This window comes from Candidozyma auris, chromosome 2, assembly GCF_003013715.1.
Source record: "Candidozyma auris chromosome 2, complete sequence".
Taxonomy (NCBI): Eukaryota; Fungi; Ascomycota; class Pichiomycetes; order Serinales; family Metschnikowiaceae; genus Candidozyma; species Candidozyma auris.
The window spans coordinates 2,539,247-2,554,295 of NC_072813.1; the positions used below are offsets into that span (position 1 = coordinate 2,539,247).

The window sequence follows — 15,049 nt, forward strand, 5'->3', positions numbered from 1 at the left end:
CTTTCACTCCATCGACTGCAAAAAAGCAAGTGACGATAAAGGATGGAGATGATTAGATTTCAAGGGTGGTGAAAATGAATAAATTTAGAATAAGGGCATTGGAGCTCATTTCCACTGAAACAAGCATACCACTATACCGAACCAAATGGGTTGCTTTTTTTCGAAACCGCCATTTTTGACTGACGATTTCATGTTAAGTAAGTTGAATCCCGTAAATGATTGGATACAAAGGTCCAGGAAGCGTAGATAACAAGAGTGCGTAGATCACGTCCTTGGAGGGATGGTAGTCTGTTTGCGTTGTTGAGGGACATTTCTTGGGGACTGCTCTTCGTTGGGTACTTGTTGTGCTAGTTGAGGGAAGTTTTTGAAAACTTGGCGCCTGTGTTGGAGGAATGAGTTTGGGCGAAAGTGGAGCGATCCAAAGATGAACGTCAAGTTTTGTAGGTCAGGAGTGGGCCGGTAGTGGTCGTGATGTTGCCATGAGGGAGGGATGCATTCGAAGTGTCTCGAGCTAGTTTTTTTTTTCCTTGTTTTCTCTTTTGGGGGTTTTAATTTTTGTGGGGTTTTTATTTTTTTTTTTTTTTTTCCAAGTTATTGTGTGAATAGACAAGGTTCAGCATATCCAGGGATGTACATGAATTTGAATTTGACCGAGTCAAGTGGCAGAACAGTGCTGCCTCTGATAGTGTCTCAATGAGACTTCAAAAACCAAACACGAAGACTCCAACAAACGTAGTATTGCCTTACAGAGCTGACTGCCTGCCCTAAACTTGGAGCCTTCTTGCACACTTCAGCTAAGTTGCCTTGAGATTGCCTTTTCTTAGATGCCGTTTCCTCGATTCCTTCTCCTCGAAGCTATCTCTCGAGCCTCTTTTTTGCGGCCATTTGGAGTTTCAGCATTCCTTGTTCCTATCACAGTTTTCAAATAAAGGCGCTCGTGTGAGTCACGCAAGGGACTCGGCTGAGTTAGTGTTGCTTAGACTCAATTGCTGATTGGAAATTCCCCTGTGAACTGGGCCCGAACCTAACAAAGATAGATTCTGTATAATCTTGCAGACAGACGAACATTGACAAAGTGTGTAATTTCCAAACCCTGCGGTTTAGTTTTGGATATCAGGAAAAATACGAATTGGTGGATTTTGGTGCTTTTGTCAGGAGGTAGGCTAATTAATGTGGAGACTGCTGCACCACCTTGTATATTATTTCAGAAGATTCCGTGACACCCATAGAACTATGGAAACTCTTTTTAATCAGGAGATTCCAAAATCAAATGCAAATTCAGCAAATAACTTTTTTAAAGCATTTGCCGAGTTCTACAGGTAAATCTCCCCTTGCCAATTCTACCACCCTGCCCCAATGTGGATCGCGTGATCGTGGTCACGTGAATTTATCACCATCAAGAACCAACACTACCACCTCCGCCAACTCCATAACTCCTCTTTTGCCCTATGTACGCTAGCTACCTCGCCGGAAACGACGAATTCGTCTACCCCGCATTCATTGCAAGAGACGATTTCGCCGACAAGGCTGACTTTGATCCTGATTCCTTTCTTTACGACAACCACAGGTTCACCTCGCTAGATTCCCTCCACAAAGACCTCCAGCACCTCTCACAGAGCCTCAATCAGAACCTCTTGGACCTTGTGAATAATGAGTACTCGCTGTTTATTCAGTTGGGCCAGTCAATTAGTGGATGTTTGGATCTAATCGACAATATCTCCTTCGATGTGGGAAAGTTTGATCAGCAGCTTCGAAACGCGAAAGTGAACCTTACAGAATCGTCGGCAGCCGCGGAGAGAGCGCTCCAGCATAAGCGTAGGCTCAATGTGTTGAAGAACAAAGCAAAATTAATCTTACTTTTAAATGAACTGTGCCTGAGCTTTGAAATGCTTTTGGGGCTCGAGATCGGTGAACTCAGTCCGGAACGGCTTAAGCCAAAGCTCTCGACCCTCGCCACGCTTTATCTCTCCGCAACGAAGATTTTTGCCATTTTGACGGAGTCCAATGGCGACGAAAATTCGTGCGTATTCTTTGATAAGGTGCTCAAGACAAAGCTTCTGTCATTGCAGCTCGAATATAAAGCGTATATTCACGAGACATTGAAGCGGGTGAAGGCCGAGCCGAAGGATTACAGCGATGTGATTATGATGTTGTTGCATTGCAAGCGTATCGTTGGTAGTCTATCGGACGGAAAGTAAGAAGGCCCAAGACAAATGAGCTCATTCGGGGTTTAGACAAGACAATAATATGTCTAAATACCGGCATCATCACAAATCTTCCGTCATTTCTCTGTGAACTCTTGAAGTCATGGGTGTGATATCATAGATCACCTCGTCCGTTCTTGGGGGATCTATGGAGCTTTTCCGAGTGCTGCAATGGCATAATGCTTGGTTCCAAAGTGTGGCTGGAGACCCAGCAGCAAGCTACAAATTGCTTTCGTGCTTACCGTCTTGCAGAAATACCAGCTGGCGTCACTGCTCAAGCGCATGAGGCTTTGCTCATCGCTGTATGTCCAAATACTACATTTGTCAAAAGTTACTAAACAAGGCACGCGTCATATCGAGTATTTCCCTAGGAGAACGCTGGCTGCAACACCGTTGCTTTTCTCTTCAACTTCCACCTGCATCGATGATATGACGTGGTGCTGATGATGTCGAGCTATTGTTTCAGGCTCGCTTCAAGCTCGCTTCAAGCTAGGAATCATGCTCTTAGAAATTGCTCCAATATTGAATTAATCTAATCAATTACGGAGACTGCCTTGTCCGAATGTATCGAGATTTCTTCTTATTTGCTACTTGGAGACATGTCTAAGTATTGCAGCCAGCAATTGTAAACCAGCCAGCGCTCTGATGGCTTCAATTGAGCTACTTCGCTTCCAATATCTACTCAGACTGCTACATCTTGAAAGAACTCGAAGATACAATTTGTCAGTGCCCATTCTGGACCATGGGGGACTGCCCATGTGTATTTGTTAGTGCCCACGTTAACGCGCGCGCAGCGTAACCACAGGAACCAACCACACAACGACCAATTGTCTCAGTAAGAGTATCTGCTTACTATGGGGAGTTTCTCGGTGCGCGCACGACCCGCGCCTAAGATAGAGAAAATCAATGTTAATGCGGTAGTGGTTGGAAACAAGCGACACCATAAACCCTCCTTTAAACAGCGTGAAAAATGGGGTTCGGGAACTTTTTCTATGGCAATAAAAAATGGGAAAATGTGGACGAGAATCCCATGCCTCTGGATGTGCCCGATGTCGAAGAAGTGGGCGCGACGTCAGCTCCACTCTTAAGTGCTGCATTTTTCATCGGAGCCAGATGTAAACCATACAATGACGATTTCATGATGTGTAAGGACGAGAAAAACGGAGGTACCGTGGAATGTTTGAAAGAAGGCAGAAGAGTGACGAGGTGTGCAGTTTCGGTCTTGAACGACTTGAACAAGTACTGCTTTGATGAGTTCAAGTTGCATTACGAGTGTCTTGAGCAAGAAAACCACAGGCTAAACGGATGCAGAGCCAGCGAAAAGGTGTTCAACAAGTGTGTGTTTGACAACTTGAAGTTGGAGAAGAAGATCCCCGGGGTCAAGCCAGAGCAGCAGATCCACTTGAAGGAAAACCCCATCTACACCGGCACAGGCCAGGATAAGGCGGTGACGCAAGCGTTTTTGAAGAAGGCACAGGAGGAGTCTGCGTAGGCTGACAGGGCGAACGTGAAGAATTTGCATAATCAACAATACACATAGAAAAGAAGCAAGTGTAGGCCAGGAGAGAAATCGGTCGGGAGGGGGGGTATGGGTTACAACAGATATGAAGACAACTTCACCGAGTCTCTACTGAGGCATCGTTTAAGGCGATTTTGCTTGTTTGACTTCTTACATGAATAACTCTGAACATGTTGCTTAGAAACATACTCACCGACTAGAGCAAGAGCCAATTGAACTTGAGCGGTTTGTTACGATAAATGAAGAGTGCATTGTCATGGATATTTCTGATCTGATGCCTTAATTCTCTTCGCACAACAGTCAAACTCACTAAGACCTAATATGTGTAGCCTAATCTCAACAGGACCGCTTTAAATTTTTTCAACAATTCCTCTCTATAACTAAATTCTGTGTATTTAGAATTTGAAGTCGTAATTACTCATTGAAATAAACGAACAAATTACATTTTTAAACCACCTGTTTGCAAGCTAGCTTTTAAAGAGTTTTCTCAATTTTTCCAAATGGCTGCGAATTAGAGCACAACGATAAAAATCAGTCTCATGTAGAAAATTGGATCCAGAATCGAGATCCAGATTCACTGATATCGCAGACACAAAAGAAAATAATATTTTCTAATCGATTGCTCAATCTTCAACAATTACTTGTCGATGTATCAGGCTTCATGCTTATCTAGATCAATCCACTTCAACACTTCACATACAAACACAAACGAGCAGCTAGTAAAGGGGTAACTCTAGAGTCAATTGAAACATCGGAAGGAAGGAAATCAAGCTACTTTCGTCTCCATGGCCAATTTTTGTGTTTCATTGAAGCCTGCCTTGTCGTGCGCGTACCGCTACATCGCTACTGCTAACACATTTCACTACTACTTCAAGCATTCATCAAACGCTTGTCGATCCTTATCTCCTCAATTCCCAATCTAATGTTTGGAGCCTCGTCGACTAGTGGCAATGGTCTTTTGGAAACACCCAATCAAAACCAGCCTTTGGCTCCTCCTCCTCGACGGGTAACTTGAACACCGGATCGGGGTTTCTGTTTGGCTCCAACAACAACGCCGCATCTGGGAACAATACCGGTGGAAGCACTGGATTTGGTGGATTTGGAACTCAAGGCAATAACAATGCATCGGGAACAAATACCTCGGGGGGCCTTTTTGGCTCCTCGTCGAATACCAACCAAAACAATGCATCGCAGAACACACTGAATCTCTTTGGGCAAAACAAGCCTGCCTCAGGAGGTCTTTTTGGTGGCTCCACGGCTTCAAACACAGGCACATCTGGAGGCGGTCTTTTTGGCTCGTCAAACAATACGGCAACGTCCACTAACCAGACATCAACTAGTGGTGGAGGAGGTCTCTTTGGTTCCTCAAGCACGTCGGGAAACACTGGCGGTGGCCTCTTCGGGAAACCAGCAACCTCTACAGGTACTGGCGGTGGTCTCTTCGGTGGTAGCACCACGGGAACTCAAAACAACACAAACCCCTCTGGAGGAGGTGGGTTGTTTGGGTCTTCAAACACCAGCAATACAACAGGGGGCAGTCTATTTGGTAAACCTAGTACCTCTGCTGCACCAACGCTGTCTGGCGGTCTTTTTGGTAACACAAACCAGCAAAGCACACAACCAAGTGGAGGTCTCTTTGGTAGCAGCAACCAGCAGAACACTCAGCAAAGTGGCGGTCTCTTCGGTCAGAGCACAAATCAATCCACGCAGCAGAACGTTCAGCAGAACAACCAGCAGAGCAACACGGGCTCGGGTCTTTTTGGTGGCAGCACCGTTAACAACGCACAGCCTTCATTTTCGTGGTCGTCTCAGCAACAGCAGAAGCCCCAACAATCTAGCGTGTTGAATTTACCAACATTGTCCAACTCCCTGTCTTCTAATCCACAAAGCTCATCATCTACCTCGTCCACATACACTCCACCAATCAATGATCAGTTGATCAAGTTGAAGGAGCAATGGGACCCTAACTCTCCCAAGTGTGCTCTTAAAACCCATTTTTATAACAAGTTCAGTCAGGAAGAGATAAACGCCCTCATGCAACAACCAAGACCTTCGAACGAATCTCCGGATGACTGGGACAACGCTATGTCCGAACGTCCATCTACACAACATTACCCTGTCAAAATCACGTCTTTCAGCGATGTATCCCAAAGAATAGAGACACAGTTAGACCACATTGCCAAAGCAAGGATTCTACTCAATAACATCAATGAGAAGCAGACGCAACTATCATCCAAGCACGATTTGGACAATATCACCAGGATCTTGAAAGCACGTGCAAAACATACCAAACTTTCACGCAGACTACTTCGCCTAGCTACTGTGCTTGCCATTCTCAAGCTCAAAGGATATCCATTGCTACCAGAAGAGGAGGAGATTTCGAAACAATTCCAGACTTTAAACACAAAGCTCAGCGATCCAAATGGACCTGTCGGAAAATTGAGTGATCTATATGCTCGACTTGCTATTTTGAAGGGAAGAAGTGAAGATATCTCATCACAATTGGAGTCGTCCATCGGTAACATTCACGTTGCGTTGAATGATGTGATGGGCAGCAACGAGGGAACCCATGTTGGCGTACAGGAGAGCAGCAATCAAATCGATCAGATTGTGAACAAGTTGACCAAATTGTTATACAAGCAGCAGGTCGGTCTCAGCTATTTGAACGAACTCCTACAGAAAGACATGGATACCGTGGATAAGAGACTCGCTGCACAGAACTGAGAATTCATACTTTAGGTTTGGGCTTGGAGAAGAAGCCATTAAACCCCTTCTCTTTCGCTCTAGCTATCCGCATATTTGGCATCGCCTCTAAATCCAAAATTTCCTCGGTTCGCACGATCATATCGTCGTCAACTTTCACAGACGTATCCAGGGCCCCTCCTCCCAACAAATGGAGCCCATGCAAGCCGTCCTCGACAAAGACCAGCTGGATCTTATGGTACTTCTGAAAGTTGTGCCGTATACTCTTTGTCACTGCCTCCTTGTCGCCCTCTTCTAGAAACACGAAGGGAGTCTGTATCGTGGATGTGCTCATGCGGAATTGTTTGGAAAGGTGCGATGCATTTGGTAATAGAGTATGTTTAAACGGCACCTGGATGTCTCCAGCAAAGAACCTCTTGTCATTTTCAATATATGAATACCGAGGTAAACCTATTATTCTTCGTAGCTTCTCGTGTAGGCGTTGTTGTCTCAGTTTGAGCTGCTCTCCACTCAATGCCACCGTGATGTCGATTCCGGTCAACGGATCTAGTTGTGAGAACTGAAGGCTTGGATTGAGCATCACCGTGATATTTTGGCCAAATAAGTTGGGCTGCGTATGTTTAGCCTTTTCAACACTGAAATATTCAACCGTGCCGAGCTTAGCGAAACTGTCACTAATGAAGCGGATCTCATCGGCATTTATAGGCGCCGGCGTAAATATGAACTTTGCTGAGACCATGTGTTTGAAATATAGAGCCGTTCGTGCCGCCAAAGACATTCGTAGCTAGAATTAGTGGTGATACTCAGGAGAAGTTCTGGGGTATTTTGGTGAAGTTCAGGCACATAAACAGATGAGCATCTAATTCTCCTCATTTCAAGTTGAACGGTCTTTAGATGTATCAGAGTCTCACGGAGACGCTATCGAGAGGACTCAATCGGAATGTTCCCAAATCGCTAGCGGAAACTACTGTCCGTCTTTATAAACAGAGTGGACTGGAACTGCGTTTCTTGGAGTCCACCAAAGCACTAGGATTTCTGGATGAATTGGCGAAGAAGGTGTACAGATTTATCTTGGACAATTTGAGGGCTTTGGATGGAGAAGTGAAGACAAAGCCGGTGAAGAGTGAGGATCAAAGACAAACAAAGAAGCCGAAAGTGCAGAAACTCAAATTAGACTTTGATGACTTGGAAGAAGACGTGGGTCCAGCCTTGCTGGCCAAGGAGAGTGGGCCCAAGAAGGTGCAATTTAAGAAGTTGAAGAAGGATATGGCACAGAAATTAAAGGAGGAGAAGAATGAGGAGATTGTGAAAATGAAGAGTGAAGGTGAGCCCACTAGAAGTGAAGAGAGCCAGTCGAAGACGGGTATGGAAAATGCTGGCCTTTCGCTTTCGGAGCTTGCAGATGCCGAAAGAAAGCGTGAGGAGGCGCAAGCGCTTGTGGAAGAAGCAGACCAGCTACTAGAGCCTCTTGAAGATCCCCTCAGTATAGAGAACGACAGAGAGTGGTATGCTGATGAAAGTATAGCTCATCAGGCGCATGTGGAAGATTATGAAAATCTAGAAAGCATTTCAAGACCTCGAAGTAGGCCGCAGAGGCGAATGTGTGTTCAAAGAAGCGGCGGTGGCTTCGACACTGCCACAGGAGAGTATATTGACTACGACCACAACTCGTCAGAGGCGCTGCTTTTACGAATCCCCATCACAACGCACTTTCTTATTCCTCCCTTCTTAGATGGCTCAGAAGGTGATTTACGACCCCATTTTGGGAGTGCTCACACTTCAAGAAACACAGGGCCTAGTGTTAGTGCAATAAAGGATCCAGAATCCGAACTCGCTGAAACCGCCAAAAACGGCAGCAATATCGTGAAGGATAGAAGGGCCAAAAAAGAGCGTGCGCAACAGGCGAAGGAGAGAGCTATAGGAGATGGTGGGATTTCTTCTGTAGTTCAAGAGAAGACTGAAGTCAGCAAGAAGCAGACGGTCAAGGAAAACGAGGAAAAAGTACCGTTTGAAACGATCCAAGAACAACGAAGGAGCTTACCTGCGTACCAAGTCCGTGATAAGCTCATGCGAGTCATTGCAGAGAATCAGGTCGTGGTCGTGATCGGTGAAACAGGTTCGGGTAAAACCACACAGCTAACACAATTTCTTTGTGAGGAGGGTTTTGCAAAAAACAAAGAAAAGCATGGAAGCAGGCTTCTAGTGGGGTGCACGCAGCCTAGGCGTGTGGCTGCCATGTCTGTTGCAAAGAGAGTTTCAGAAGAGATGGGATGTAAACTCGGAGAGGAAGTCGGGTACTCCATCAGATTTGAGGACAGAACTCATCCTCGAAAGACTCTCATCAAGTACCTAACAGAAGGAATTTTACTCCGAGAGATGCTAGCAGATCCTCATCTCGAGCAGTACTCATGTATCATCATGGATGAAGCACATGAGAGAACATTGAACACTGACATCTTGCTAGGGCTTTTCAAGAAGCTCCTTCAAAAGCGAAGAGACTTAAGACTCATTGTCACTAGTGCTACCATGAACGCTGAAAGGTTTTCTCGTTTTTTTGGTGAAGCACCGCAATTCACCATTCCCGGCAGAACGTTTCCCGTGGAGACGTTCTACTCCAAGTCTCCTTGTCCAGATTATGTTGACACTGCGGTCAAGCAGGTAATGACAATACATTTAGCAAACCAGGGGCGTCAAGGTGACATTTTGGTCTTTATGACTGGTCAAGAGGATATCGAGACTACTTGTGAGATGATACAGGAGAAGTTGGACATGCTAGAGAACCCACCACCGCTTGATGTGTATCCGATATACTCCACATTGCCCGCAGATATACAAAAGAAGATCTTCAACAAGCTGAGTGCTGAGCGAAGAAAAGTAGTGGTCGCTACAAACATCGCAGAAACGTCCTTGACTGTTGACGGTATCAAGTTTGTCGTTGATTGTGGCCTTGTCAAGCTCAAATTATTCAATCCTAAGCTCGGTATGGATATCTTACAAGTCGTTCCGATTGCCATGGCCAATGCCCAACAAAGGAGTGGTCGTGCTGGTAGAACTGGGCCAGGTATTGCCTACAGACTCTACACTGATAGAGCAGCAGACCCGTCACAAATGCACGTACAGCCGATTCCGGAAATACAAAGAACGAACCTCAGTTCCGTGATGTTGATGCTCAAGTCACTTCATGTCAAAGACATTCTTCAGTTCCCCTTCTTGGACCCTCCTCCTCAAGATCTCTTGAGCTGCTCGCTTTATGATCTCTGGGCCATTGGTGCGCTTGACAACACCGGTGCATTGACAGCTCTAGGTGAGCAACTAAACGTATTTCCCATGGAACCTACACTCGCAAAACTCATATTGCTTTCTACAAAAGAAGAATTTCACTGCTCTCGTGAGGTCATCATAATTGTTTCGATGCTCTCTGTCCCGAATGTATTTTATAGACCCAAGGAAAGAGCTGATGAAGCAGATGCAGCAAGAGACAAGTTTTTGATCGCCGACCTGGACCACTTGACGTTGTTGAATGTCTTTGAGCAGTGGGAGCTGCGTGCGAAGCAACATAAAGGCACGTTGAGCTCATGGTGTGCTCGTAATTTCCTTCATTATCGATCTTTGATTCGAGCAAAGGATATCTACAACCAAATTATGCTTATCATGAACAAGCGGAAGTACCCGGTGCTCAAATCCAAGTCGGACAGCGATATAAGGAAGTGTTTGTGTGCTGCTTACTACCAGCAGCTGGCCAAGCTAGTGAAGATGGGAGGAGGTAGAGGTCAAGTTGAATACGCCAATCTTCGTCAAGCGTATATGTCTATGTACATCCACCCGACGTCAGCTTTAGCAGGAGGCGGCGATCTAAGTCCTCCATATGTGATATACGACGAGTTGGTGCTCACGAGTAAAGAGTACATGCAATGTGTTACAGCAGTTGAGCCGGAGTGGTTGCTCAAGTATGGGCATGTTTTCTACGGGGTGAATTCGAGTGTCAGACAACAGATAGAAACATCTCTTGGATTCACCATTGTGAGCAAGTATGACTGGGAGAAACGCATTGAAGAGGATAGGCAACGCATGAGGGCCCGAGTTGTGACCAAGAGTGTTGAGAAGCCTACCACGCTCAACCGTGTCCGTAGAGGATTCTAGAGGCATCAAAAGAGTCAACTTTACTTCGTGCGCTACGTCGACAATCAAAGTTAAGGGAACCCGTATCATGCCTCTCACGAGGCTTTTGTATATACACTTTTCTAAACCTTTTTGGACGAACATCATCCTCTCCTAAATTTGTACATTATCAATAAGTCTGGCGACGCCTGAACCGTCTGACTTTGGCACACGCACCGCAGTAGACACCGTAGCCCCGATGTCTTTGGTGACGAAGTCAAGATCTTCCAAAGACTCAGGGTGAGACACTGCAATGTACTCCACTTGCCATTCTGGAGACATGGCCTTGTAAGTGTCTTTCACGGCTTCAACGATTGTGGAAGCAGCCACAGGTTTTCCCGAAGCCGATTCCCTTTCAAAGCACTCTTTCCCAGCACAAAGGCCCTTGTAAATGATCAGACACTTGTCCTTGGTCTCCTGGGACAAATACTCGTTTCTTGACGACATGGCAAGCCCATTGGGCTCTCTTAGCGTGGGACACACTCTGATGGTGGTGTCTATGAGCAAGTCCTTGACCAAATTTTTAACCACAACACATTGCTGGGCATCTTTCTGGCCAAAGTAGGCGTTGGTAGGGCACACGACGTTAAGGAGCTTTGTCACCACCGTAGCCACGCCTCTGAAGAATGCCGGTCTCTGCTTGCCCTCAAGCTGCTCAGAGCAGCCCAACACCGACACAAATGCTCCCTTCTGCTTCGCCACATCAAGAACAATCCCACTGGGGAACATCTCACTGACTTTGGGCACAAACACCGCATCCACCTTCTTGCTGAGTCCCTCGAGCGCCTGCAAGTCCCGTTCTAGCGTCCTTGGGTAAGCGTCCAAATCCTCATGAGGGGCAAACTGTGAAGGGTTCACAAAGATCAGCACGATGGTCCTGTCGTTCTCCTCAAGGCTATTTTTCACCAAGTAGGTGTGGCCCTTGTGGAGAGCGCCCATCGTGGGCACGAACCCAACAGACTTTCTGTTGAAGAAGCATTGTTTCCGCCATGCCCGCACCTGCAGCACCGTTCTGAGTATCTGGATCGACAGGGCCGTCATGAAGCGTGGGGAAAGAAGTGGTAGGAGGTTAGCGGAGTGAAAAAATCGCGATGCCGAGGATGCAATGGAGAAGGGTGTAGTCAGGCAGGGAAATAAGGAAAAATGGCGGTCAAACGATTTACAACGAATCAAATTAGACCTCAAATGGAATTAAGGTGCTCGCTGTGTCTGTGAAAATGTGGAGAAAGTTGGGTTTGTGACTCAGAGTCTGTACGAAAAGATGGAGTAAGTGCGGTTTGCAGCCGTATGTGAAGAAGACAGAGAGAGAAACGGTAGTTGAGAAAATGGGCAAAAATGCGTTGAAGGGGTGATGCAGATTAATTTTTTCTATAAGAATTGACTGAATGAGAAGAAAGAGAAGTCTTTGTTAGTGTTTGCTTCGATCTTTGGGTATGGCTCCTCGAAATGTTGCCGTTGGTCGTATAAAATCAGATGTATGTAGCATACGAAGAGAGTGTACCGGGGCCTGTTTCAGTTAAGTTAGGAGTCTAGACCCTCCAGTCATTGGATACCACCATGACCGACTTCAAGTCTATTTATTGATCACTTATTGCTCTGGGAAAGTGGGTGGTTTTATCGACCCTAGTGGCTGCAAAACGTGTATAATCGAATACAATCATACGCAGAGGAAGTTTGACTGACACAATATTGGTACTTACTGGAAACCACTCTTCAAACTATTCTATTCGTGATTGTTTTGGCACTCAAAAGCGAGAAAATTGTACTATCAACAGAAAGGGTGATGGTTCTGAAGGTGTGTTTGATGGAGCATGACAAAATGAAGACCCGTACACCAATACACTTGAAGAGCCGGAGCACATCTACGATTGAAGGTTTTTGCATCTTTGGAAGTGGAGATACTTCACTGAAGCTCAACAATTCCAAAAAACTCATTTCAGGCAGATTGCGCCGATTTGTTAAGATATACGGCCCGTACTAGAACGTTTCGCAGCCATTGAGGTGAGCCAAGCGAGAGATTAAGACATACTGCGAGAAATTCCAACAGACTCTAATTCACTTCAGCATGTATATGGTAAACTATCACACTCTTTTCGTAGTTTTCATCGATTCATAGTCATGGCTGATTTCAAGGATGATGTATAATGTGCCGATGTAATTGAAGAGGAATTGATCATCTGGTGGCTGTTGAAAGCTACTCACTTTCTCTCTGGGTTGACTATAACGTTCGCCTTCGCCAGTACGGTGCAAAGTACATTTTTAACCCAAAATAACCCTGCAATCAAAAAGTAAACCCTCAACACCTCTCAATTAAAATACCCACACACCACCTCCACTGTTTAATCGCAGTTTGTTCCCTGTCGTTGCCATTCACATTCCTCACCTTCCCACCACACTCGGCCCAGGCTCTGATAAATGCAAAAGACACCTCCTTTGTGGGGTCTGGTTCACTTTGATCAGCGTGACCCACCCTTGAATAAATGTACTCACATCCTTGTCATTTGGGCATGGAGCACTTGTTTTCTCCACATCCTCGGCACACTCTCGGCCCGGTCCAGTGGTTGAGGTAACGGAATCAACAACATCCGTTGTCTGACACATAGCCCCGAAGAGGCTTTTAAGAGCCTGGAGCTATTTTTCCCACTTTCACAGCACCGTTCTCAACCGTTAATCTCTTCCGGAGTTACCATTGTTATCATATGACTATCCCCGCTGTACACTTTGTACCGGCGCATGAGATTCGCCATTGACTTTTGTGATCGAGATATATATTTCTGTTTCCTCTTTGTCAATTGATCCATTGCTATGTACTCGGTGGAAAAGAAGGTGGCTGACGGCGTCTGGCCTCGAACGACGGGCTCGACAACTTTGCCCACGGACAGAGTCAAGATCGCATACAACAAGTTTTCTCCAAAGAGCTCACTACCAAAAGACGTTACCAAGGTAAACCTCATTTTCGCTCATGGGTCTGGCATGAATAAAGGGGTCTGGACATACCACATCCAGAAACTTTACGAGGCCAACGAGAAGAACACAAGGTGGAAGCTCGATAAGGTTATTGCTGCAGACTACTATAGCCACGGGGACTCTGCTGAGCTCAACAGAGACGTTTTGGGCTGGACTGGCGACTGGTGTGATGGAGGCAAGGATTTGATTGAAGTTGTCAAGCACTAGATTGCTTCCACGGGAGACTTTGAGCCCAATGGGTGGTCAAGAAACGTTCTAATTGGCCATTCCATGGGCGCCTTCAATGTGCTCTGGGCCGGGTTTCTCGAGCCTACGCTTTTTGATTCGGTCATCTTGATCGAGCCGGTGATCCAATATGACCAGCTTTTGAACGACTGGTTCTTCAACCGAATCCGTAAGGTTGGTAAATTGATCGAGGAAACGTACCCAAACTTAGATGCTGCACACGAGCACATGAAAAAGAAGTTGTTCTATAATGTCATGGATAAGAACGTCCTTGACCTCTTTGTAGACGATGAGTTGGTGGTGGAGAAGGACGGGTCCGTTAGAGTGAAGTCTGACAGGAGAAGCCAGGTAAGCACATACTGTGGAGTGGCGTACTCTGCTGAAAAGGGAATGGCCATCTTACCGCGTCTAGAGATCCCATTTTTCCATATAATTGGTGCACAAGCCACGTGGACGCCCAAAGAGTCTGTGGAGTGGATCAGAGGTGAAGTCCCAGAACACTTGCTCGAGACGGCTGACGTTCCAGGCGGCCACTTGGTGCATGGCGAACAGCCACTAGAGATGGTGAAGGTGTGGTCTGAATTTTTTGACAAGAGAGTCAAGTTTATCGAAGAGGCCAGAGACAAGTTCCCGGAGAACAAGTACGGCAACAATAGAAAGAAGATCAGGGACGAGCAGTGGGCATACATGGATACTGCCGATATGGACAATTTGTACTACGTTAGACATGTTCGCCCCAAGCTTTAGGTTTCTACATTAGTTATCTAGAATCAATTCATTATTATTAGTTGCAAACAGCTACTTTTAACAAAAAGTGCCAAAATTCTCGCCCAAATTATTTCCTTCCAAAAGTGAAAACCTTCTTGAGGTATCTTAGGATTATGTCGTCGTCGTTTGTAAAACAACGTGCTCTTTCTTCTCTCGGCAGCAGTCTGGCCCTTCTCTCCACCAACTCTTTAGTTTCTTAGGTGGTGTCTGGGTTTTCTTAGGTGGTGTCTGGGTTTCTTAGGTGGTGTCTGGGTTTCTTAGGTGGTGTTTCTTAGGTGGTGTCTGGGTTTTCTTAGGTGGTGTCTGGGTTTCTTAGGTGGTGTCTGGGTTTCTTAGGTGGTGTCTGGGTTTCTTAGGTGGTGTCTGGGTTTCTTAGGTGGTGTCTGGGGTTTCTTAGGTGGTGTCTGGGTTTTCTTAGGTGGTGTCTGGGTTTCTTAGGTGGTGTCTGGGTTTCTTAGGTGGTGTCTGGGTTTCTTAGGTGGTGTCTGGGTTTCTTAGGTGGTGT

General features: G+C 45.9%; 8 protein-coding genes across 8 annotated transcripts; 6 read left to right on the top strand and 2 right to left on the bottom strand. All coding sequences in view use genetic code 12, as the record gives it.

Annotated features, from left to right (window-relative positions):
* Positions 1 to 1,448: 1,448 nt before the first annotated feature.
* Positions 1,449 to 2,198, top strand: CJI96_0002617 (Golgi transport complex subunit; the record flags this gene model as incomplete). Its single annotated transcript, XM_029036128.2, has 1 exon — positions 1,449 to 2,198. One exon carries the CDS (start codon positions 1,449 to 1,451, stop codon positions 2,196 to 2,198), a length of 750 nt encoding a protein of 249 aa, XP_028891370.2.
* Positions 2,199 to 3,234: 1,036 nt separating this feature from the next.
* CJI96_0002618 (uncharacterized protein) lies at positions 3,235 to 3,696 on the top strand (the record flags this gene model as incomplete). Its single annotated transcript, XM_029036129.2, has 1 exon — positions 3,235 to 3,696. The coding sequence occupies one exon, from the start codon at positions 3,235 to 3,237 to the stop codon at positions 3,694 to 3,696; it is 462 nt and encodes a 153-aa protein (XP_028891371.2).
* Positions 3,697 to 4,645: 949 nt separating this feature from the next.
* Positions 4,646 to 6,447, top strand: CJI96_0002619 (FG-nucleoporin; the record flags this gene model as incomplete). The annotated part of the gene is made up of 2 exons (XM_054702103.1): positions 4,646 to 4,667; positions 4,706 to 6,447. The coding sequence occupies 2 exons, from the start codon at positions 4,646 to 4,648 to the stop codon at positions 6,445 to 6,447; spliced, it is 1,764 nt and encodes a 587-aa protein (XP_054558078.1).
* Positions 6,448 to 6,451: 4 nt separating this feature from the next.
* Positions 6,452 to 7,165, bottom strand: CJI96_0002620 (uncharacterized protein; the record flags this gene model as incomplete). Its single annotated transcript, XM_029036131.2, has 1 exon — positions 6,452 to 7,165. The coding sequence occupies one exon, from the start codon at positions 7,163 to 7,165 to the stop codon at positions 6,452 to 6,454; it is 714 nt and encodes a 237-aa protein (XP_028891373.2).
* Positions 7,166 to 7,320: 155 nt separating this feature from the next.
* On the top strand, positions 7,321 to 10,566 carry CJI96_0002621 (DEAH-box RNA helicase PRP16; the record flags this gene model as incomplete). The annotated part of the gene is made up of 1 exon (XM_029036132.2): positions 7,321 to 10,566. One exon carries the CDS (start codon positions 7,321 to 7,323, stop codon positions 10,564 to 10,566), a length of 3,246 nt encoding a protein of 1,081 aa, XP_028891374.2.
* A 132-nt stretch (positions 10,567 to 10,698) lies between these two features.
* PAN6 (pantoate--beta-alanine ligase PAN6) lies at positions 10,699 to 11,523 on the bottom strand (the record flags this gene model as incomplete). Its single annotated transcript, XM_029036133.2, has 1 exon — positions 10,699 to 11,523. One exon carries the CDS (start codon positions 11,521 to 11,523, stop codon positions 10,699 to 10,701), a length of 825 nt encoding a protein of 274 aa, XP_028891375.2.
* A 1,866-nt stretch (positions 11,524 to 13,389) lies between these two features.
* CJI96_0002623 (uncharacterized protein) lies at positions 13,390 to 13,758 on the top strand (the record flags this gene model as incomplete). The annotated part of the gene is made up of 1 exon (XM_054702104.1): positions 13,390 to 13,758. One exon carries the CDS (start codon positions 13,390 to 13,392, stop codon positions 13,756 to 13,758), a length of 369 nt encoding a protein of 122 aa, XP_054558079.1.
* A 63-nt stretch (positions 13,759 to 13,821) lies between these two features.
* Positions 13,822 to 14,523, top strand: CJI96_0002624 (alpha/beta fold hydrolase; the record flags this gene model as incomplete). The annotated part of the gene is made up of 1 exon (XM_029036134.2): positions 13,822 to 14,523. The coding sequence occupies one exon, from the start codon at positions 13,822 to 13,824 to the stop codon at positions 14,521 to 14,523; it is 702 nt and encodes a 233-aa protein (XP_028891376.2).
* Positions 14,524 to 15,049: the final 526 nt, after the last annotated feature.